This window comes from Chelonus insularis, unplaced genomic scaffold, assembly GCF_013357705.1.
Source record: "Chelonus insularis isolate UGA/USDA-ARS -01 unplaced genomic scaffold, ASM1335770v1 contig_407_pilon, whole genome shotgun sequence".
Taxonomy (NCBI): Eukaryota; Metazoa; Arthropoda; class Insecta; order Hymenoptera; family Braconidae; genus Chelonus; species Chelonus insularis.
This window is the reverse complement of record NW_023276564.1, coordinates 12,767-33,770: the sequence shown is the minus strand read 5'-3', so window position 1 is coordinate 33,770 and position 21,004 is coordinate 12,767. Positions and strand designations below refer to the sequence as shown.

General features: G+C 27.6%; 9 protein-coding genes across 13 annotated transcripts; 5 read left to right on the top strand and 4 right to left on the bottom strand.

Moving 5' to 3' along the window:
• Positions 1-573: 573 nt before the first annotated feature.
• On the bottom strand, positions 574-2,386 carry myd (mayday). Of its 2 annotated transcripts, none has more exons than XM_035087374.1 (4): positions 1,630-2,386; positions 1,284-1,547; positions 1,013-1,200; positions 574-933 (listed from the first exon to the last, which is right to left on the bottom strand). In XM_035087374.1, exons 1-4 carry the CDS (start codon positions 2,057-2,059, stop codon positions 754-756), a joined length of 1,062 nt encoding a protein of 353 aa, XP_034943265.1. In that variant the 5' UTR covers positions 2,060-2,386; the 3' UTR covers positions 574-753. The 2 variants fall into 2 exon arrangements, with proteins under 2 accessions (XP_034943265.1, XP_034943266.1); XM_035087375.1 differs by having other exon boundaries at positions 1,013-1,194.
• A 246-nt stretch (positions 2,387-2,632) lies between these two features.
• On the top strand, positions 2,633-5,311 carry LOC118069331 (transcriptional repressor protein YY1-like). 2 transcript variants are annotated; one of them, XM_035087370.1, is made up of 3 exons: positions 2,633-3,154; positions 4,051-4,606; positions 4,743-5,311. In XM_035087370.1, the coding sequence occupies exons 1-3, from the start codon at positions 2,668-2,670 to the stop codon at positions 4,855-4,857; spliced, it is 1,158 nt and encodes a 385-aa protein (XP_034943261.1). In that variant the 5' UTR covers positions 2,633-2,667; the 3' UTR covers positions 4,858-5,311. The 2 variants fall into 2 exon arrangements, with proteins under 2 accessions (XP_034943261.1, XP_034943260.1); XM_035087369.1 differs by having other exon boundaries at positions 4,012-4,606.
• Positions 5,312-5,482: 171 nt separating this feature from the next.
• Zip102B (Zinc/iron regulated transporter-related protein 102B) lies at positions 5,483-7,580 on the top strand. 2 transcript variants are annotated; one of them, XM_035087372.1, is made up of 5 exons: positions 5,483-6,248; positions 6,326-6,464; positions 6,541-6,767; positions 6,838-6,972; positions 7,058-7,580. In XM_035087372.1, the coding sequence occupies exons 1-5, from the start codon at positions 6,153-6,155 to the stop codon at positions 7,307-7,309; spliced, it is 849 nt and encodes a 282-aa protein (XP_034943263.1). In that variant the 5' UTR covers positions 5,483-6,152; the 3' UTR covers positions 7,310-7,580. The 2 variants fall into 2 exon arrangements, with proteins under 2 accessions (XP_034943263.1, XP_034943264.1); XM_035087373.1 differs by having other exon boundaries at positions 6,326-6,455; positions 7,058-7,579.
• A 79-nt stretch (positions 7,581-7,659) lies between these two features.
• Positions 7,660-9,097, bottom strand: LOC118069333 (ribonuclease H2 subunit A). Its single transcript, XM_035087371.1, has 2 exons — positions 8,865-9,097; positions 7,660-8,784 (listed from the first exon to the last, which is right to left on the bottom strand). The coding sequence occupies exons 1-2, from the start codon at positions 9,015-9,017 to the stop codon at positions 7,939-7,941; spliced, it is 999 nt and encodes a 332-aa protein (XP_034943262.1). The 5' UTR covers positions 9,018-9,097; the 3' UTR covers positions 7,660-7,938.
• A 418-nt stretch (positions 9,098-9,515) lies between these two features.
• Gnptab (N-acetylglucosamine-1-phosphate transferase subunits alpha and beta) lies at positions 9,516-12,188 on the top strand. The gene is made up of 4 exons (XM_035087398.1): positions 9,516-9,754; positions 9,846-10,267; positions 10,340-10,551; positions 10,621-12,188. The coding sequence occupies exons 1-4, from the start codon at positions 9,602-9,604 to the stop codon at positions 12,081-12,083; spliced, it is 2,250 nt and encodes a 749-aa protein (XP_034943289.1). The 5' UTR covers positions 9,516-9,601; the 3' UTR covers positions 12,084-12,188.
• A 217-nt stretch (positions 12,189-12,405) lies between these two features.
• LOC118069346 (ropporin-1-like protein) lies at positions 12,406-13,851 on the bottom strand. Its single transcript, XM_035087396.1, has 4 exons — positions 13,493-13,851; positions 13,185-13,443; positions 12,679-13,121; positions 12,406-12,605 (listed from the first exon to the last, which is right to left on the bottom strand). The coding sequence occupies exons 1-4, from the start codon at positions 13,746-13,748 to the stop codon at positions 12,451-12,453; spliced, it is 1,113 nt and encodes a 370-aa protein (XP_034943287.1). The 5' UTR covers positions 13,749-13,851; the 3' UTR covers positions 12,406-12,450.
• Positions 13,852-14,109: 258 nt separating this feature from the next.
• Positions 14,110-15,390, bottom strand: LOC118069351 (uncharacterized). The gene is made up of 5 exons (XM_035087402.1): positions 15,110-15,390; positions 14,940-14,997; positions 14,658-14,845; positions 14,397-14,577; positions 14,110-14,315 (listed from the first exon to the last, which is right to left on the bottom strand). Exons 1-5 carry the CDS (start codon positions 15,110-15,112, stop codon positions 14,137-14,139), a joined length of 609 nt encoding a protein of 202 aa, XP_034943293.1. The 5' UTR covers positions 15,113-15,390; the 3' UTR covers positions 14,110-14,136.
• LOC118069350 (uncharacterized) lies at positions 15,365-17,772 on the top strand. 2 transcript variants are annotated; one of them, XM_035087401.1, is made up of 6 exons: positions 15,365-15,425; positions 15,521-15,659; positions 16,048-16,136; positions 16,224-16,896; positions 16,984-17,108; positions 17,195-17,772. In XM_035087401.1, the coding sequence occupies exons 3-6, from the start codon at positions 16,099-16,101 to the stop codon at positions 17,688-17,690; spliced, it is 1,332 nt and encodes a 443-aa protein (XP_034943292.1). In that variant the 5' UTR covers positions 15,365-15,425; positions 15,521-15,659; positions 16,048-16,098; the 3' UTR covers positions 17,691-17,772. The 2 variants fall into 2 exon arrangements, with proteins under 2 accessions (XP_034943292.1, XP_034943291.1); XM_035087400.1 differs by having other exon boundaries at positions 15,521-16,136; positions 17,195-17,771.
• A 499-nt stretch (positions 17,773-18,271) lies between these two features.
• On the top strand, positions 18,272-20,664 carry Arl8 (ADP-ribosylation factor-like protein 8). Its single transcript, XM_035087399.1, has 3 exons — positions 18,272-18,606; positions 19,340-19,656; positions 19,954-20,664. Exons 1-3 carry the CDS (start codon positions 18,484-18,486, stop codon positions 20,072-20,074), a joined length of 561 nt encoding a protein of 186 aa, XP_034943290.1. The 5' UTR covers positions 18,272-18,483; the 3' UTR covers positions 20,075-20,664.
• The last annotated feature ends 340 nt before the right edge of the window (positions 20,665-21,004 follow it).

Below are 21,004 nucleotides of genomic sequence, written 5' to 3'. Positions count from 1 at the left end.
TATTATCAAATAAAACTGTAATGGTTGCTTTTTAATGTCATTGTAATGAGTTTCATCATATAGAAAATTTTCTTCTTTTTTACCGTTTTCAGAAAGACACTTTAATATTAAAAATAAACAGATAGAAGAAAAATAAGAACATAAATTTGCTTGCAAAATATGGTATATTGAGATAAAAATGACCTAACACTTAAGAAGTACGCGAAAATATGGAAATGTATATTATGTACTTGATGAAAATAATTATGAATCGAATAATTTGATAATAAACAATAAATAATTTTACTGATTGAAAAGAATAGTTCAAACTTTTGGAACGCTTGTCTGTGTGCTAAATAGTATTTCATATTTCAAATTTACACAATAAATGCTGTGTTAATTCATGTCAATTACTGTAAAACATTTTCTATAGATATGAAAAATGTTTTTTATTAAGTGTTATGAAAAATTGGATTATCAAATATTGTTATTGTCATTTATCATGAAAATTAAAAATTTTAAAAATCTTTTTCAAATGTAATTAAATATTGAATTTGTGTATAAAATCTATGAATAAATTATATGAGTGTTTGATTAAAGTTTGAATTTATAATTATTTCTCTATGTCTTTTATTATGACTATCACAGATACTATCACTAAAATTTAGTTAAATCAATTATTAATAAATTTCCTGTACATCAATAAATCTATGTAAAAAGATATAACAAAACATATGTATTATTTGATTTAACTCATAGGTATTAAAGATGCATTTATCGAAATTCGTCATGAAAACTTTTTTCAGTATCTACCATTTTACTTTCTAAAAATAAATCCGCTTTACTTAAAATTTCTGATAGACTTAACTTATTATTTTGGTTTATGTCAGCAACTTCTATCAAATGCTGTGCCTCTCGAATTGCATGATGTGGATTTCTCGGATCTATATACATCTAGGGGTAATAAAATAAATAAAAAATTGGAAATACAGTTAATCTTTCATACTAAAACACATTTCAATAAAAACATTACCAAAAGCTCTGTTCTGTCAGCCTTTCCATCCTTATTTCGATCAATTAAAAAACGAAATTCTTGTCTACGACCGTCACTACCTTTGACAGTTGATAGTTTTTCTTCTTGAAGATCAAGACCTAAACCATCGGACGGTAGATCTGCGAATTCATCTTCAGTCAATTGTTCATCACCATCTCGATCTAATTCTCAAAATAAACAAATTTCATTTATATAAAAATAATGGATCTTTAGATTAATTTCAATTGTAAAGAATTTAAGAATAGGTTACCGAATTTTTCGAAAAGATCTTCAACCATTTGTAAAAGAGCGCGATGACTGCTTTCAGGATGGGTAAAAGCTAGAAATTCATCTAAAGTTAATCTCTCTGGATCATTTCTCGCAGTTTCAGTCCACCTAGCTCGGTCTCGCATAATACTTTCTTTTAAAGATTTAGGCAAATCTGAATGTTTTTTATTGTGAAAATTAATATAATTTTCAGAAAGTCCATGTGATCGTAAAAAATACGCGTGATATTCATCCCAAGATATATCACCTGAAATTAAATTTCATTTATTAACATATTTAACGATATACGTAGTAGTATATAATAATTATTTTTATTGTACGATTTTTACCATTTCTGGGATTATTGTCAATCTGGGTAAATAAAATAATATTATTTTGTGGAGCACTCTCAAGATGTTCTGTAATTTTCATATATATCCATTTAGCTAATTCTTGGATATCCAGCTCTTGATTTTTATTGTGATCAACTTTAAAGAAAATACTTTCGAGCAATAATTTTGGATTACTTGTTTTTTCAGATTCAATATTAGTAATTTTTGGCAAACTATCAAAATTAACACCCTTATCAATAGTCTTTATTGTTGCTGTTTCTAATTCTGTTAACAATCTTTGTATTTCCAAATCTTCATCAATTTTATTTGAACTTTTTAATTTTAAATTCTTATTATATTTTATATATAATAGACTAATATAAATAACGAGTGGTACGAAAAATGTCCAGCGTGTTATTCGGATAAACTTTACATCTGGTTTTCTCATAATTTATGTTAATTGTTTGTAAGTATAATTATACTCATATACGATCTTTTTTATTTTTTTTAGATTAAATAAGTGTCGAATCAAATTGAAATCAATCAAGTGCATTGATACAATATTTCATGATAAATAACTGTTTAGTGATGTAAAATATAAGTTTGATAAAAAACAAATAGATACATAATTAATAGACAGATAATTTGTAAATATTGTAGAACTTTTTTGTACATTCAATTCTAACACTTATCGAAAATTGCATAAATATCATCATTTAACGAGAACTATCGAGAATGATGAAAAAAAAGTCGATTATTAACAACAAAAAACAACTTGACAATACTCAATTCAATAATGAAAAATTACTAACAATATTTCTTCTTTGTTTACTTTTTCTAACTTCTTTCACTTATTGAACAATCTTCTACTGCCCTCTATTAGTATTAATTGTTACCGAATCGTAAAAAACGAAAACCAATAGTCGGTAAAAAAATAAATTAAATATTTAACCACGAGAGAGCGCTTCTTACAAATGACGTTGGAAGAGGGGGAAAAGTTGTCTGTCCGGTCGTGCGTCGCGCGGTTGAACAGAGCTAGCCATTTTGATTAGTAACATGGCGTCAGGGGAGATTAATATGGCGTCGTCAGACATAATAACGGAGGTAGAGATTCAACCGGATATTCAAGAAGTCGAAATAGAAACGATTCCAGTAGAAATACCTTGTGAAACTGTGGAGACAACTATCGAAGGAGAAGACGGGCAACCTATAATTGCGCTTCAACCACTCCCTGAACCTGGACGCGAGGAAATCATATTACAGACGCAAGAGGAAATTGTCGGCAGTGATCCGTTGAGCGTTTACGATCAAATACCAGTACCGGATAACGATATTTATGTGGAATCCAGTCCTGGACCATCGAGAAAGACAAATAAGAAAGCAAGAAAAGGCGGCAATTCAAGATTTCGTGCACCAGACCATACGATATTTGGCGATATGGGTACTGAAACTAAGGCTAGGAAGTGGGAGCAAAAACAGGTTCAAATCAAGACTCTCGAAGGAGAATTTTCGGTGACAATGTGGGCTTCGGGCACTGATGACGGTAAGCTATGGATTTTCGTTGCTTCTATTGTTTTTTCTTTTTTTTTTTTTACTGTTCAATAAAAATTACACTTATCAGTAGATATATTAATGGGGGTCTTTATATTACGCGTTCGCGTATTGCTAAGAAGACGGGAGTACGCACTTCCGGTGCGCTCTGATCAATACTATACTTCTCCACGTGGCTTATAAGATTTATTACCATTTATTCTTAATAATTTAAATGCCGGTCATTTTTTTGACAGTCTATGTTGTTTGTTTTGGTTGAGAGAACGCCATTATGATAGCAGGGCGCAGCCATATTTTGAAAATGGCTTCTTTTTCACGATCAACCGCGGCCATGAATAATGGCGGTGATCTAAGAAAAATGAATAAAGGCCCGCCACTTCTTGAATCATCTGCAACTCAAAGTCTTTCTACTTATTCGTACTTTTAATAAACATTAAAATATTCCCTTATGATTTCATTGTTATTAGTTTTAATGCTTCCGTTTTAATATATATAAATTTTTATATGTAAAGTATTTTTTTTTAACATAAATTTTACTATAAATGCAAGGGTTACAACTCTTCTCTATATTAAACAGCATCACCCTGCAGCTTGTTTATGGTACTTATTTCAAATTTGAAGTAATTAAATTTATTTATAATTGAGTCACACTGTTTTAACTATTAATATGTCGTCTTTTAAAAAATTCATTGACTTTAGTTGTTATTTGGTAAATTGCTAGTAAAAAATGATCATGATCATGTAGATACTTGTAGAGAAAACAACAGATGCAATACAATAGTAATTTCTTAAAAATGAGCAATGCCATTTGAGCTTTTGTTTGGGTTTGCTTGTTTGTTGCTGTTAAAGGGAGTGTCCTATTAGCGTCTCACCTGGTGGATGTTCCAGATGAAGGTTCTAATCCTGAGCCTGATCCAGATTACACCGAGTACATGACAGGAAAATCCAATACAAAGTTCAACCACTCAGGAAGTTCAGTATCTGATGGGATGCCAGGACTTGATTTATCTGATCCAAAACAACTGGCAGAATTTGCCAGACCTGGACACAAGATAAAAGTACGTAAACCACCAGCTATAGATGGAGTAGAACGTACTATTGCCTGTCCACACAAGGGATGTACCAAAATGTTTCGAGACAATAGTGCTATGCGCAAGCATTTGCATACGCATGGTCCTCGGGTTCACGTGTGTGCAGAATGCGGAAAGGCGTTTGTTGAAAGTTCGAAATTAAAAAGGCATCAATTGGTGCATACTGGTGAAAAACCGTTTCAATGTACTTTCGAAGGTTGTGGAAAGAGATTCAGTCTTGATTTTAACTTAAGAACCCATGTAAGAATTCACACTGGAGATAGACCGTATGTTTGTCCTTTCGACGGATGCAGCAAAAAATTTGCTCAATCAACAAATTTAAAATCCCATATATTGACACATGCTAAAGCGAAGTAAGTAAACATTATTATTTAAAATAAAAAATAGGGTTAAATAATTATACAAGAAAGAATTTTATTTTTACAGTAATATTATATTTTTAAAAATAATAATAATACTAAAAATTAAAAATATTTCTCAAAATTTTAGATCACGAAATAATATCGGAAGACAAGTATCACAAATACAATTACAACAACCACAATTTGTACAAGTGGAAGTAGCTGATGTGGATAATCAGCAGTTCATTGTCTATGCTGATTAGCCCCCCTAAAATTGATCTCCTTTAATCCTCGCAATCCCAACTATTAATTATATTGTATCCAATAACCATTAATCCTAAACTGTGTACATATTTATAAAACGATGCGGCGTCTGAAACAAGAATATTATAAGGAAAACACTATTTGTCTTTCTGATTACAAATGTTTTATTGTGCCCTATGCGTAAGCGAACCAATAAATAATTATAATGGACGATAGAACACCAGGAGCATTATATAATTAGATTAACGGAGTAAATATGAAGTTTTGATCAAGTAAAAATATTGCATATTTCTTCGAATCATAAGTAGACTGATCACGTACTGCTCAATTTATGTTAAAATATAACATAATCTAGTGCGTGTTCGTCGATTCATGACTGTATATATTTATAAGTAAAGTTAAATATTGTATACAGTATATTTTGGAAAAATTCAAATAATAAATCATAAAAAATGCATTCTTTTTCTAGACACAACTTTTACACTTTTAGCTTTAATTTCAAGTACATAATTTTATGGCCTATTATAATTCCAATGATTCTTACTACATTGGTAATAACTACGTAACTCTATGAACGTAAGAAATTAAAATTTAAGTGATAAATTTGTAATGCACTACATTTTTGGTTTAGTTATGTTGAATATTATTTTGCATTTATTACATTATTAAGTTGGCAATACTTGATGTGTTTGCATAAACTTCTGTGCTATTATGCAAAATTAATTTCATTATATCATAGTTAATCTATTAAAAACAAATTTTTTTATTAAACATGAGAAATAAATTTTATTGACTACGACTAATTTTACATTATCTCATTCAAATCCTATTTTTGACAAAGAAATTCTTAAATATGTATTTTCTAATTTAATATGGAATTTAACGTAAATTCCTTTCACTTTTTAAATAATCACAAGGTCATTAGCCTAAACCACTATCAACGCCAACTATTGTTAATTTAAGTAACTATCTACAGCTGACTGTACAGTACCGAACATAAATGCTTTATAATTTTCTATAGGACGGTATAAGGAAATCGCATCTGTAACCTTTGAAAAATTTAACAGCATTTATATCTGGTACTGTATCATGTTTATCCTATGAATCGTTTGAAGTTACGTTGACTTTCGACTCTTAAAAAAACATGTCTTATAGAAAGCTAACATGTGGTAGATAAAAACTTAATTTGCCGCATTTATCTTACGCGGCATTCTCTTTATCTTAATTAATTGAATTCTATTAGAAAAAAGTTACATTTGAAAAATAAATAATCAAATAATATTTTTATTAAAATATGGATCAAACTGCAGTTTTGTGGATACTCTCTTTAGTAATGTTAATTGGTTCTTATGTAGCTGGATCATTGCCACTTGTGGTAAATTTATCAGAGGTAATTTATCTAATTCGAATATTGACATAATTATGAAACAAATAAAATATTCTATAACCTTTTTTTTTCCATTTTAGGATAAATTGCAATTGGTATCAGTTTTAGGAGCAGGGCTTTTAGTTGGGACTGCATTAGCTGTGATTATTCCCGAAGGAATCAGAGCACTTTTTACTAGTGCAACAACTGGAGATCTTCATTCAGTAACTGGTGAACATGGCAAGATTGACTTCAACAATTATAATTCGATTTTCAAGATAAATTATTATAAAATAATTTTTAAATATTTTTATAGATGGTCTTCATAGTATGATAGGTATAAGTTTAGTACTTGGATTTGTCTTTATGCTTTTGGTTGATCAATGTTCCACTAGACGAAGTGGAGGAAAAGAAAAAAGTTTTACTGCTACTATAGGATTAGTTGTTCATGCTGCTGCTGACGGTGTTGCTTTAGGAGCGGCAGCAACCACTTCTCAAGCTGATGTTGAAGTTATTGTATTTCTCGCTATTATGCTACACAAGGTGAAATATAAAGCTTTTTTTACATTTATCAGTATTTATACCAACTATTTTTAATTTCTTTCATTTATAGGCACCAGCAGCATTCGGATTAGTTTCATTTCTTCTTCACGAAGGAGTTGATAGAAAAAAAATAAATAGACATTTATTAGTATTTTCTTTATCTGCTCCTTGTTTAGCACTTATCACATATTTTGGAATTGGAAAAGTATGGAGTAGTTAATTATTAAAGTCAAAATTATTGATGAGTAATCAGGATATAATACTAATAAAATTATTTAATTACATTTTAGGAGGGAAAGGAAACACTTAGTAATGTCAATGCTACAGGATTAGCGATGCTCTTTAGTGCTGGAACATTTCTTTACGTGGCAACAGTCCATGTTCTACCAGAATTAATGACGAGAAATAGTAATTCATATGCACATTTACCCACAGTTGAAGGAGCACCACCTCCTACTTCTGGTTTAAAATTCAAAGAAATAATGGCCTTAGTTTTTGGATCATTATTACCAGCACTTATTACAACTGGTCATCATCATTAATTAGAATATCAATATATTATTGATCTGAATGCACAAAAAATTATGGTATATTATTAATAATAATAATAATAATAATAATAATAATAATAATAATAATCGATCAACATTATATGAAAAAATATCACTTTATTATAATATACATAGATTTTTCGATACATAGACAGATTTGATTATGCAATCATGAAATTCCAATAATAATATGAAAAATAGTAAGAACTTTTTTTAAAAGATGTACTATTCATAATTGTACCTGAGGAGGTTTGATAAAGTTGTTTTATTATTGAAATATAATTAATGAGTATGTGAAGTATATTATCGCATTTGAAAATAATTTTTTTTATTCTATAAGCAAATGGTATATAACATATAAATGAGTAATTTATCTGTATATAATTAATAACCGATAAATATTTTTACGATTTGAAATCATTTCATCAACTATTAATGGTGCTTTTTAATGCAAGGTATACTTTGTTAATAACAATATCCTGCAGATGTTAAGAATAAATAAGAAATTTTTACATAAAATCATGAGTTTTGTCGATAAATGGTTAAAAAATCATTTATTAGATAAGTATTTAAACATAAATCTCCAAATTACAATCCAGATAATTGATTATAAAATTTTTTCAAAATGAAATAGTATTAGTCATACATCTTTTTTCAAAAAATTCATGTTTCTTTTTTTTCACAATACCTTCAGAAGAAATTGTTGCGAAAAAATTTGAAATTTTTTGTCTTTTTGGCATTGTTTCTATTTCAGGATTTTCCCAAGAAATTTTTTCAGCTTCTGTTTCAAGAATCTTTTCAGCTGTAGACCAACTAAATCGTACAATTTGAGGGAATCCAAATATCGGATCAATATTATCAGTCAACCATTGTTTAGTTATAGGATCCATTGGATATCCACTACCATATTCTCCTTTGAATTGAGTTTCACGAAATTTCCAAGCTCGCAGGGCATGGTCTCTCGATACTTTAGCACAAATACTAGCAGCACTTACAATAGGATATGTAGAATCAGCTTTTTTAGCAACCACTATTTTCTTTATTTGCGGAAAAATAGCTTTTAATTTGAGTTCATATTTATCGGATTTACCTACAGTATCCACGTAAATCTCTGTAACATTTACTCCAGCTTCAAGGGCTTTTTTAATTAAACCAATTGCTGCATTCATGGATACTTCATTTAACGATGATTTGCATCTTTTGTACATACTATTCGATATAAAATTTGGTGATATTGCTTCGATAGACCATCCCATATCTTGGTGTTTATTGCAAATTTTATCAAAAATCGTATCTCTTTCATCTTCGGACAAAGATTTTGAGTCAGCACATCCAATGTCAACAAGAATTTGTTTCTTAGATATAGGAATGTAAGCAATACCATATACCATAGGACCAAGAACAGGTCCTCGTCCAGCTTCATCAACTCCAAGCATACAAAATTCATCTTTACATATTTTCGGAACCTATAAATAGTAAAACTGTATCAAAATAAATATAAATAATAAAAATTTCTAGAATAATTTAGTGGACATTCATAACTAACCTCTACTTCATAAACTTTATTGATACTATGGTCATTTTGTTCAAATAAAAAATTAAGATCTTGACATTTTGATATATATTTATTAGTACTATTTATACACTGGTTTTCAACAATCGCTAATAAAGTGTCTTGTTCTTTTATTTTTTTACTCATTTTGTAAATATTATATTTAATAATTTTACCGCGTTTTTGACATCTATAGATGCAAATGATCAAAGTTGCTAAGAAATGAAATTACATACAATATATATATATATATATATATGTACTGTAAATCAAAGGTGTGTTAAAATTGCTATGCACAAACTATAGAATTTTGTAGTCATTTCTAACAACACACTTCAAGGCCTGTTAAAATCTATAGTTTATTTATGATGTTTAACAATGAACACGTGTAGATAAGTTAACTGTAACACACCGTGGATTTACAGTGTATACATATATATGTATGTATGTATGTATGTATGTATGTATGTATATTTTAGTTTATATAGCTCTTACATACATATATTAGGCATTGTATAAGTAAGACATTGTTTATTAAAAGAAAGAAAATACTTTGACTGGCCATTTCATATTAAATTCATATCTTTGAATTTAAAGTTCACAATACATACGTGTGAGTAATTCGTTTACATGTATATTTCGGTGCAACGTCCGGATTACTCTGATGGTATATTCACCACCTTTTTTTTAATAATAAACGTCTCGATGGAGTTCAATATGAGTAACTTGCGATGACAATCGCATCGAAATTGATAATCGGTATAATGAGTACATGGAAACTAATACAGCGACGTTGTTACGATCTTCTTTCTCATAAATCATCATTACTTATTATTCTTATTGCATTTACCTGCATCTTTGTTGGTACTGTTCACTTTGGAGAGGTTAGAGATTACGATAAAAATAATCAATAGGAATTATTATAAATAAGAATAAAGTCAATAAATAATCATTTAATTAATAATATCTTTGTAGGTGTGGTTGGCGTGGAGTAAAGAAAAATATCAGGCTGTTTTTCATTCTTTTAATGACAATATACTTGGTACTTCTTTTCAAAATAAATTGTGCCAACATGTGCCTATTGATGTAGTTTATACATGGGTCAATGGCAGTGATCCAGCATTTATAGAAGATCTTAGAAAATATGTGACAATTAGTGATGTAAATGCTGCAGTCTCTAGATTCAATGATAAAGATGAGCTTAGGTATTCTTTGCGGTCGTTAGAAATGTATGCACCATGGGTCAGACATGTGTACATTGTCACCAATGGACAAATACCCAATTGGTTGGACATGGATAATCAAAGAATGACTCTTATAACCCATGACGATATATTTCCCGATAAAAGTCATTTACCTACATTTTCTAGTCCTGCTATAGAAAGTCATCTTCACAAGTAAAAATAATTTACAATTCGAAAGAAATATTTAAAATTTTATTAAATTATTTTAATCTTGATATCTTTCAGAATACCAGGTCTTTCAGATAAATTTTTATATTTTAATGATGATGTTTTCCTTGGACAAGAAATTTGGCCTGAAGATTTTGTAACTCAAACTGGTGGTCAGAAAGTATATTTAGCATGGTGGATTCCTGATTGTTCGGATATTTGTCCATGGGCTTGGGTTGGAGATGGATCATGTGATCCTGCATGTAATACAACAGTTTGTGAATTTGATGGTAATTAATGGATCACTAAATATTATTTTAAATAATTTAATTTTTATTATAAATTTTTAATATCAATAGGAGGAGATTGTAATGCAACACCTACACCAACGGATAGTGAAATGATGGAAGAAGATGGAGATTATCCTTATAAATTACTTCAAATAAGTGAATTTAGAAATGAAGAGCCAAATGCTAATGCATTCGAAAGATTAAGACATAAAAACGGAATCTCAGAAATAGAAAAGGCAGATAATGGTATTTTAAATAGGTCGACAGGAACTAATAAGTCAATTCATGACAATTTTTTTGAAGACATCATCCATTTATTGAAAAATTCTCATAATAATACTCTTGAAAGTGAATTAATACTTTCAAAACATAATTTCAAAATAAATAAAACTGGACAAGAAGGAGAAAAAATTTCTTCCTCTACAGAAAACTCTGGATACAAGTATGAATTTGCACATCCAAATCATCGCAGACAACCAAATCGTAATGATGACATAATTAATTTAGTACATATCAATAATGACAAATCTGATAAAAATAAATACCCAAGTCATTTAAAAAGAAAAACTCGTCGATTAGATACTTATGCTGAATCTCTACTCTATGTAAATAGAATTTACAATGCTGCTTACGGATTCGAAAGACGTCGTGTGCCCGCTCACATGCCTCATCTCCTTGATAAATGGATTATAGACGATATGCAAAATAAATTTCATTCAGAATTCAGAAAAACATCTTCACACAGAATTCGAAACTCTCAGGATATGCAGTTTGCATTCTCTTACTTTTATTATGTAGTCAGTGAGAAATATCAATCATCAATTGGCGATATTTTTGATCGATTCGATACAGATAAATCAGGAACATGGTCTGATAGAGAAATAAGAACTTTATTGTCACGTATGAATCCTCTACCATTAGATTATAGTCTTGTAGTAGATTTCGAGAATGCTATAACCAATTGTTCAAGAAGAATTGAACTTGCATCAACTCCAGAACCACCTTCAGGGGAACGATATTTAGATTCACTTTTACCTGTTGTTTCACGAGAACTAATTATCAAATGTAGTGCAATTGCTAGACAAATACAGTCTCATTTCGGTACAAAAAATCGATACCATCATGAAATTATTAAAGCTGGTAAAAATGAAATTTTCGAAATGTTAACTAGTAATGTATCACAAATAGTTCAGCTCTTAGATGAAATTCGAAGAGAACCAAAGAAATTTATATGTCTTAATGATGATATGGATCCGTCACGTAAATCAGAAAATGAAATAATTCGTGCATTACTTAATGATTTTTATCGTTCTTTATATCCATTAAGGAGTAATTTTGAATTACCAGCGCAATATAGGAACAGGTTTTCACATCGAGATGAATTATACGAATGGCGATCAAGTCGTGCGAAAGCTAGAAACATTTTATTATTACTTATTTCTTTACTAATGTTTATTACAATATATCATTTATTCTATAATCAAATTCGCCGATTTTTACGTAGTAGATCTCTTCCATCACTTCTTGTTTAGTTTATTTTGTACATTTCATAGCTTAATATTTATATAACCTGTGATAGATCTTCAATTCATTCAATTCTATTATATTGTGTCATTCTATTTTCTAGTCAAGAAATTATCCAGTCAAATACTAATAGTAATAATAATAATAAGTTTTCGTACTTGGTTTTAAATACTTTAGATCAATTAGTATAAAATATACACCAATTTCTAGTCAGTTTTGTTGGAGTTATAATTAAATTAAAATTATAACTATGTTAAATATTTTGACAAGTATTTATTGTATATTGTTCATTTTATCAGTATATACTATTGATGTATTATATATTATAAATTCTACAATAAACTCTACAATAAATCGATTTGAAGAAAACTATTGTTATTTAAATTTAGACATGTCCTGTCGATCTAAAGGTGGACACTGGAAATGGCGTAAATTCCTAGGACCAATCATACCTTCTTGGACATTAGCACATTCTGTAACCCATTCAATCACTGCCGTTATTTCTTCAACTGTCAATCGTGGACCAATTCCTAAAATTTAATAAAATTTTACAATAGATATTATATGAATGGTATATTAAATCAGTATGATACACTTAATTACCTGGAATGATTGGATAATGTGAAACCCATTTCGGATCAAGGTTGAAATTCTGATTTGTTTCAATTGATTTTTGTTTAAAATTAGATCTGTTCCCATTGGTAATAGTTAAACTATCAGAATTCCTAATAGTTGTCGCAGATTCACTAGTATTATCTTTTTTTTGTAGTTTATCAACATCTATAACTGCATCAATTGTCTCTTCTTTTACAAAATTTCGTCGGATAGACAAAGAATCATCTTTTGATAGTGAATCTAGATCAAAATTCGCATCTTCTTCAGTATCTAAGTTTGTAGAGTTAGATATTCCACCAGAGTTAATAAAATTTTTGTTTGAATTGTCTACAGAATGCCACTTTAAATTTTCAGTGTCCTCAATTATGAACGCAAAAGGATCATCATTTTGATCTCTCGTTCCACCATCACAATGTAATTTAGCTAGGTACCTATTATGTATTGTATTATTTTTTTAACATCAGTATAAATATATAATATTAATGCAAGCTTACTCATATATTTCAGTAAATAAACTTAATGGAATCATAGCAGATCCACCATCTGGTTCCATGGTAAAGAGTTCACAAATCATCAGCATTGTATCAAAAAGATTAGCTCCTAATAAACCTACAGCTATTGCAAGAAATTTTTTTACTAAGCATTTTCGTCTAAACCTTCCGATAATTAAAATTAAATTCAAATCTCGTTGATCAAGACATAACTCATTCCATTGTCTTGTAATAACTTCTAATGGTAGTGATTTATGATAATCTTTGAATTAATTAAAAAGATCAATTAATGACAGTTATATTTACATTACCACCAAATTGTCGAAGCAACACTTTTAATAATCCTATAGTCAAACTTGAAGATCTTCTAGGAAGTGGATATTCAAGTCTTATTTTTGTTGGAGGCTCAGAACCTTTAGCAAGAGCATTGAAGTATGCACATGACCATTTAAGAAGATCGTAAGGCTGTGTTCTGATAGCTGCTTTACAAAATTGTTTTAAAATCACTGGCAATTTTTCTGGTACGTTTAAAGAATTTACAGTGAGATCATTGTTCCCCATTGACATTATAAAATTTTCTAAATATGAAAAAGAATTTATTTAATTAATTTTATAACCAACGAAGAATTTCTTATCTTCTTTAATTTAGAGTGAATTAATAAACAACGAAAGTTTGTAAGATACTCAAACTCTATGTTTTTTTGTGATTGTATATTGTTACCTTGACAACTAGTAGTTATTGAACTCATAAATCGCAATAAGCTAGCAATAATAATAAACATTTTAATTCTTTAAATAACTCTAGTAATAATAATAATAATAATAATAATAATAATAATAATAATAATAATAATATAAAATATGAATAAAATAGTTATTTGAAAATTTTTTATTATCAAATTATTATATTATAATATTTTTTAAAGGATTTATAATACACTTTATATTATTAATATTACAATGAATTTCCAACTTGACGGTTATTTAATGTACTTTTTCTCACGTATTTTCTTTTGTTGTAATTTTTTGATCTTGATCTTGTCTTTTCTTGAGGAGTACGAGAAAGCCAGATACCTACAAGAGATTTTATTTTCGAAACTTGTTCACTATCATCGAACTTTTTTACTAATGCAGCTGTAATTAAAAATAAAAATTAATGCAATAAATATGTATAAAACATTGTTCATCTATAGAAAAAAATATGACAATTCGTACATTCTAAACACCTGTAGCATTGAGTTGCACTAAAATCTCTCTTTCGGACGTTGTTGCGATGTTTTTTACCTAATCCAGAGTAAGATTTTGTAAGATCAGGTTTCATAATTGAAGACATGATTTTATAGATGCACTTAGAAATTTTAATTTCTCCCGTAATCCTATTTTCAAACAGAATAATCTAGAATAAACAGAGGCAACATTATTGAATTAAATAACTGGTCATAGTTAACATTTTGATCAAATAAATCAAGTTGTTACCAGTGCTTTTTTATATAATGGATCAGATCGTAATTTATTTTCTAATTCTGTCATTTCATTCAAATTTTCTACTGGAATACGTTGTAGTATATCATAAAATAAAGCGAATTCACCTGATTGTGATGTTTGTTGCGTTAATGATGGAACATTATATCCATATTTCCTATCCAATTTTAAATGATATAATTCTAAAAAATATTTCAAACATTTTTTTATTCATAAATAAATATTGTATACTGTGATTAAAAGTTTTGCAAATAATAATCTAAATTATTATCTTACTTATAAGTTGATCCAATTCATTATCATTTAAAATTTCAGGATTTCTCAACGGAGATGACTAGAACGACAAATTTAATTATTTAAAATATTACTATCTTATTTAAATTTCCATATTAATTTTTCTATAAATATAATATGTGCTAATTGTTATACATATAATTTTAACATACCATATTAATATTTTATTTCTATTTTAAATTGACGAACGTTATGTTTCAATGTTGAGTCAATTACGTGTATTAAAATAACATTCTTAATAGAACTTTTAATCTTTTGTAGTAGTTCTAGTAATTTACGAACAATTAACAATTTTCTAATTGTCAGTAATCGGATCATATAATGTTCTGGATTATTCAAACTTCATTGTATTTATTTGTTTCAAAGACATTAAGTATTAAAAAAGTATCTCCAATTAATTATTTTATATTTTTTTTGCATCGTAAAATATTATTATTTATTTTTTTATAATAAGAAATGTCGTCAAAAGTAAGAAATATACTGATTGTTATATTACTACGAAATTTTGTAACACAGTTATTTGAATCCATATGCATTTCAACTAATTATCAATTATTTTTCAGGGGTTTGTGAAATGTAATTACTGTAATTATGTGTCAACATTAGAAGAGGATATATATAATCATATATGCTCTGGTAGAGATAATGAGAACTATGATAATGTAAATCAATATTCTTCTCATAATGATGTTCTGCCGTCTCGTAAGATAATTTTTTATATTCTTTCAATTTTTTTACTTCTTTTTTATACATTTAGGTGTTCAAATTACATATATACATGCACACCATCAACATCCTCTTTTTCATTATGTTTCTATTGTCTTTTCTTCTTTTTACTCTTCACTTTTTTTCATAGATTTCTTTCTATTTTTTTTTGGCTGATGTAAATAAATGGTTTAAAATAACACGATATATTTTAAAAATGCCGCCAATTTAGCTGTATTCCATCACAACCACCAGGGGTTTAATGTAACCGTCTTTGTAAAAATGAAACATTCCTTTACCGTGTACTCGTAAATAATTTAAAAATATCTGATTATTCAATAATTATTTAATTAAATAATAATGTTTATTTATTTATTGTTAATAGAGATAATTTTATAGTAAATTCAGTGTCGTTATATTGATAATTTTATAAAAAATGGAAAGGAGTGATTATAATTCAATAGTATACGCTTGGTAAGAATTACTGACTAGTAATTTTTTTTATAAGTTTTTATTTTAATTATTTTGAAATTAATACGTTTTTTCCTTTTATTATTTTAGGTTTGAAAGATCAGGAATAATATCAAATATTCGTACGCAACTGCGGCAGAATTTAGTGAATGCTTTAAAGGGAAAAGATATGACACTGAGTAAAGTAAATGCAGTTCCCAAATCAGCCAAGCAATATGTTTATGATTTATTAATTGCTGAATATTTATGGAATCATAATTATGCTTATACATTGTCTGTATTTGCTAGTGAAGCGCCATTATTGGTAAATTTTCGTAATGATGTACCTCAATCAAATGAAACTGCAAACATAAATGGCAATCATCATAAACTACAGACTGATTATGTATTACATACTCTAGAAACCTTAGGAATCAATCCGAAAGACTCTGATGGTCAATTAATTTTATCAGAGTATGAAAAAAATGATGTGCCATTACTTTTAACAATTTTAAAATTCATGTGCCATTCATTATATCTTAGAATCAAGAAAACAGATGAATTGAGTAGTAAATGTATTCAAAATAACGGAACGCAAACAGATACTTTTAGTCATGATATTATTTTAGAAAAAAGTAAAATTATTGCAGCAAAAAAAAAATTATTAAGACAGAGAGATTTATATAACAATCGATTGAAAGATAAAGAAGCAGAATTAAATAAACGTGCTTCTAAAATTGAAGAGCAATTGATTGTATTAAATGAAAAACTAAGTCATGCACAAGTAAGTTTTATGTCCCATCCCGTATTAACGTATTCAAGTTTTAACTATGTTTTTTCAAATGAAAATTCTGTTTTTTATCTATTATAGATTATGATGCAGGGAGTGATTGTTAAAGAGCGAAAACTCATTAAAAAGAAAAAGGAATTGAGCCAATTGGATAGAAAAAATTTAAATTCGAGTGAAGAAAGATCATCTATTCAAAAAACTAAAAGGTATTTGAAACTTATATACATACATTTTTTTCATTATAATTTTAATGTTTATTGATTTTTTTCTAAGTGATTTATTACATTTTTAGGCCTGAAAAAGATCAAGATAATTATCAACTTTTTAAGTCTGACTTGAAAAAAATCCAAGAAGAATCAGCCAAAGTACAAAGAGAAATTTTTACTAAAAATAAAAACGAAAATTTGATTATAAAAATAAGTAAACGTGAAATATGTACCCAAACAGAGGTACAGGGAGATGTTAATTATGAAATAAGAAAAGATGATGAGAAACTTGAACTTCAAAATCTTGTTGAGAAACAAAAATTACGAATAGAAGAGCTTACTTTGCGAGCAATTCGCCTTGCTCGACAACTAGAAGAAACACAATTGGTTAAATCTTCAACAGTAGAAATAATAAAACCAAAAGTACAAATGTCAAAAATTAATAGCGTTCTTAGTGAAAGTAGTTCCACTGATGATATAATTCAAGATGCAAAACAAAGACTTAAACGTTTAGAAGAAGAAAGTTTAAAAGCTGATCAATCATATTTCAATTGTATCACAAACTTTCCATTTCTACGATAATAAGTATTTCTTTATTGCAAAAAATGAATATTCATAAAAGTGTTAATATTGTATTTGTAGTGATTATTTTTGTATATTTTTTCAATAATTAAAGTCATTATATAGAATTAGCATAAAAAAAATTCAATAATAAATTATTCATATTTATTTATCCATTTATATTTATTTAATTGTTTCGAAATTCACACCATAATATAAGATAATGAAAATGTCAAAAATAAGCTTTTGAATATTATTTAACTTATATGTATATACTAGTAACTTTGAAAAAAAATACACACCCAAAAAAAACTATTGTCATTCCAAAAAAAATTATCACTTTCTAGACTGCCAACGACGATAATAGCGGCACCTAGACGATTAAGTTCTACAAACTCCTTTCAATTTTCATTTGTATGAAGATATTTTCAGTGAATTTACAAGCTTTAGAATTCCATTTAGATACAAAGTATATTGTCATATTATTCAACAATAATAATGCTAAATATTAATCGGAAAATGTGGGAGGAATAGTTTAATTAAAATATTTTTATAAAGTTAGATTGAAGATTCATTTTTCGATAAACTGATTACAAAATATTTCATATATAAAGAATTACACATTCAAAGTCACGATAAATTTCTGTTGACGGTAAGCTGTATAGGGTGTATCAGTATATATGTCAGTATATAGTAGGTACAGACATCAGTGACGTCGCTCCATTAAAAAAAGTTACATGTCAAAGACTTCAAGTGTGGTGCAGTAGAAAATTGTTCTAAATCTTCGCCGGATTAAAACCTGGTGTCATCCAGGATGCTGGCGTTAATAAGTCGTATTTTAGACTGGTTCAAGTCGTTATTTTGGAAGGAAGAAATGGAGTTGACATTGATTGGACTCCAATATAGTGGAAAAACTACATTCGTTAATGTCATAGCGGTACGACATCCACTGAAATAAATTATAATTTTCAATAATTACAGCAACTATTCTCTTGGAGCTTGTAAAATGCAATGAATTTTCTATAACTGTTTCATAGTTTTAATAAAAATTTTCAAAAATTAGCGTACATGGAGTATCAAAGATTGGTTATTTTATGGCGCATATAGTATAACTAATATGAAGGGTTGTTTTATCGGAATAAAGTATTTAACTAGGCGAAAATTATAAAGTTATAACTTTCAGTAAACTAACCTTATTTAATTATTAGAATCACTAATGCTTCATATTAGTTATTTAACGTAAATGATCAATTTATCAATTTTTGAAGTGGTATCTACATTTTACTATTGTTCAGCAACTGAATTTATTGAATTAAATAATCTTTATAAATTTTATATTATTATTCGAGTCATAAAAAATTGGAATTCAATTTTTCAATTTTTTCTTTACACTACAATATTTATAATGATGTAAATTTTTGGTTAATCTTCATTTATATCCCAATCTAATATTAATTACAATATTGTAATTAAAAATATAAACTGATTTTTTTTTTCAAGTTGCATTATATTGAGAAATGAATAAATTGCAATTATATTTATATGCATTTTATTTTGATATTATTATAACAAGTTATTTTTAGATTACATGAATTTTTTATCGTCAAAAGAATATTGTTGGAACAAAGTATTTTAAAGATAACAAATCTAAAATTTCGTAATGATTTCAGTCAGGGCAATTTAGTGAAGATATGATACCTACTGTGGGATTTAATATGAGAAAAATAACAAAAGGAAATGTAACTATCAAAGTTTGGGATATTGGAGGCCAACCAAGATTCAGATCAATGTGGGAGCGATATTGTAGAGGTGTAAATGCCATTGTTTACATGGTAGACGCTGCTGATTCTGAAAAAATAGAAGCTAGTCGCAACGAATTGCATAATTTACTGGACAAACCTCAATTATCTGGTATTCCAGTATTAGTTTTAGGAAACAAAAGGGATCTTCCTTATGCTCTCGATGAAAATGGTCTTATAGATAGAATGTAAGTATTGAATTTTTCACATCCTTTTTTTTAATTTTTTAAAATTTATTTAACAAATATTTTATGAGTGTACTGATAGATAATAAATGTTTTATATTTCGGAAATGATTAATAACTTTTTTTTGTAAATTACAAACTCATATTTTCTACAGAATTATTGAGTTGTTTCATTGTTGTCAATTGTCTATTATGTTATTAAAAGTATATGAAATACATAGTTTATTGTATAAATGAATTATGAAATTAATACTTCATTAATTAAATACAATTTTAATCTTGTATTATTGTTTTTTATAGGAATCTCTCAGCCATACAAGATCGCGAGATATGTTGCTATAGCATTTCTTGTAAAGAAAAAGATAATATTGACATAACACTTCAATGGCTTATAGCTCACTCAAAAGGAGGTGTTCGTTAATTCATTTTTGGTTAATGTATCATTAAAGTTAATTTAAAAGTTAAGGTTTGAGGAAAGATTGGGAACAATTGAACGGATAACAGGCATATTAACAGTGATTTTTTAATTATATCATCGAAAAAAAAAAACAGTCTTTTAAATCATTTGCTTCGCCAAAATAAGTATGATTGATGAAAATTGTGAAAAGTTGATTGTAAAATGCTTATGCAAGAAAGCTCATCAACGTAATCAGCATCATACAGCACAACGCTGAAAGCATATAGTTATAAGAAAAGTTTTTTATATTTTCATTATTAAGTAATTTTGCTCCTGTTTTCAATGTGACCGTCATTAAGAAAAATAATAATATTTGTAGACATAATATAGGATTTTAGATACGATTGATTAGATAAATAAATAATAACGCAAATATATTCATTTTTAAAACCATTTCGGTATAGAAAATTTGATCATACATTATATAGAAAAAGAAATAGATAAAATAAAATAATAGTAACAGACATTATATACACTTAATCCGATTTAATATTTATATCATTTATAGCAATTTAAATGGCATAATGATTCATTATGACTCTAAACAAAAAATCATTAACGTTGTGGTATGTATGTACATATATATAAATGCAAAAAAATTGTAGTACTTGTCTTTTTATTTATTCAATATCACATTTTTTAAATTAAATTTTCAAGAACACGATTCTGAATTCGTACATTTAAATTCAACAATTTAAGTAGTATATAATTTTAGAATCTATAATATTTTTGTTAAAACTATAAATAGATATAAGATTTTTGAAATGCAGTGATTAATATATTAAAAATATATAATAAAAAATTTCTTTAAATTGAAAATTTTTCAAGAAAAAGCACTGATTAACCTTTAAAAGTTTAAATGAAAGGTGAAGAAATAATCCTAGATATGAATTT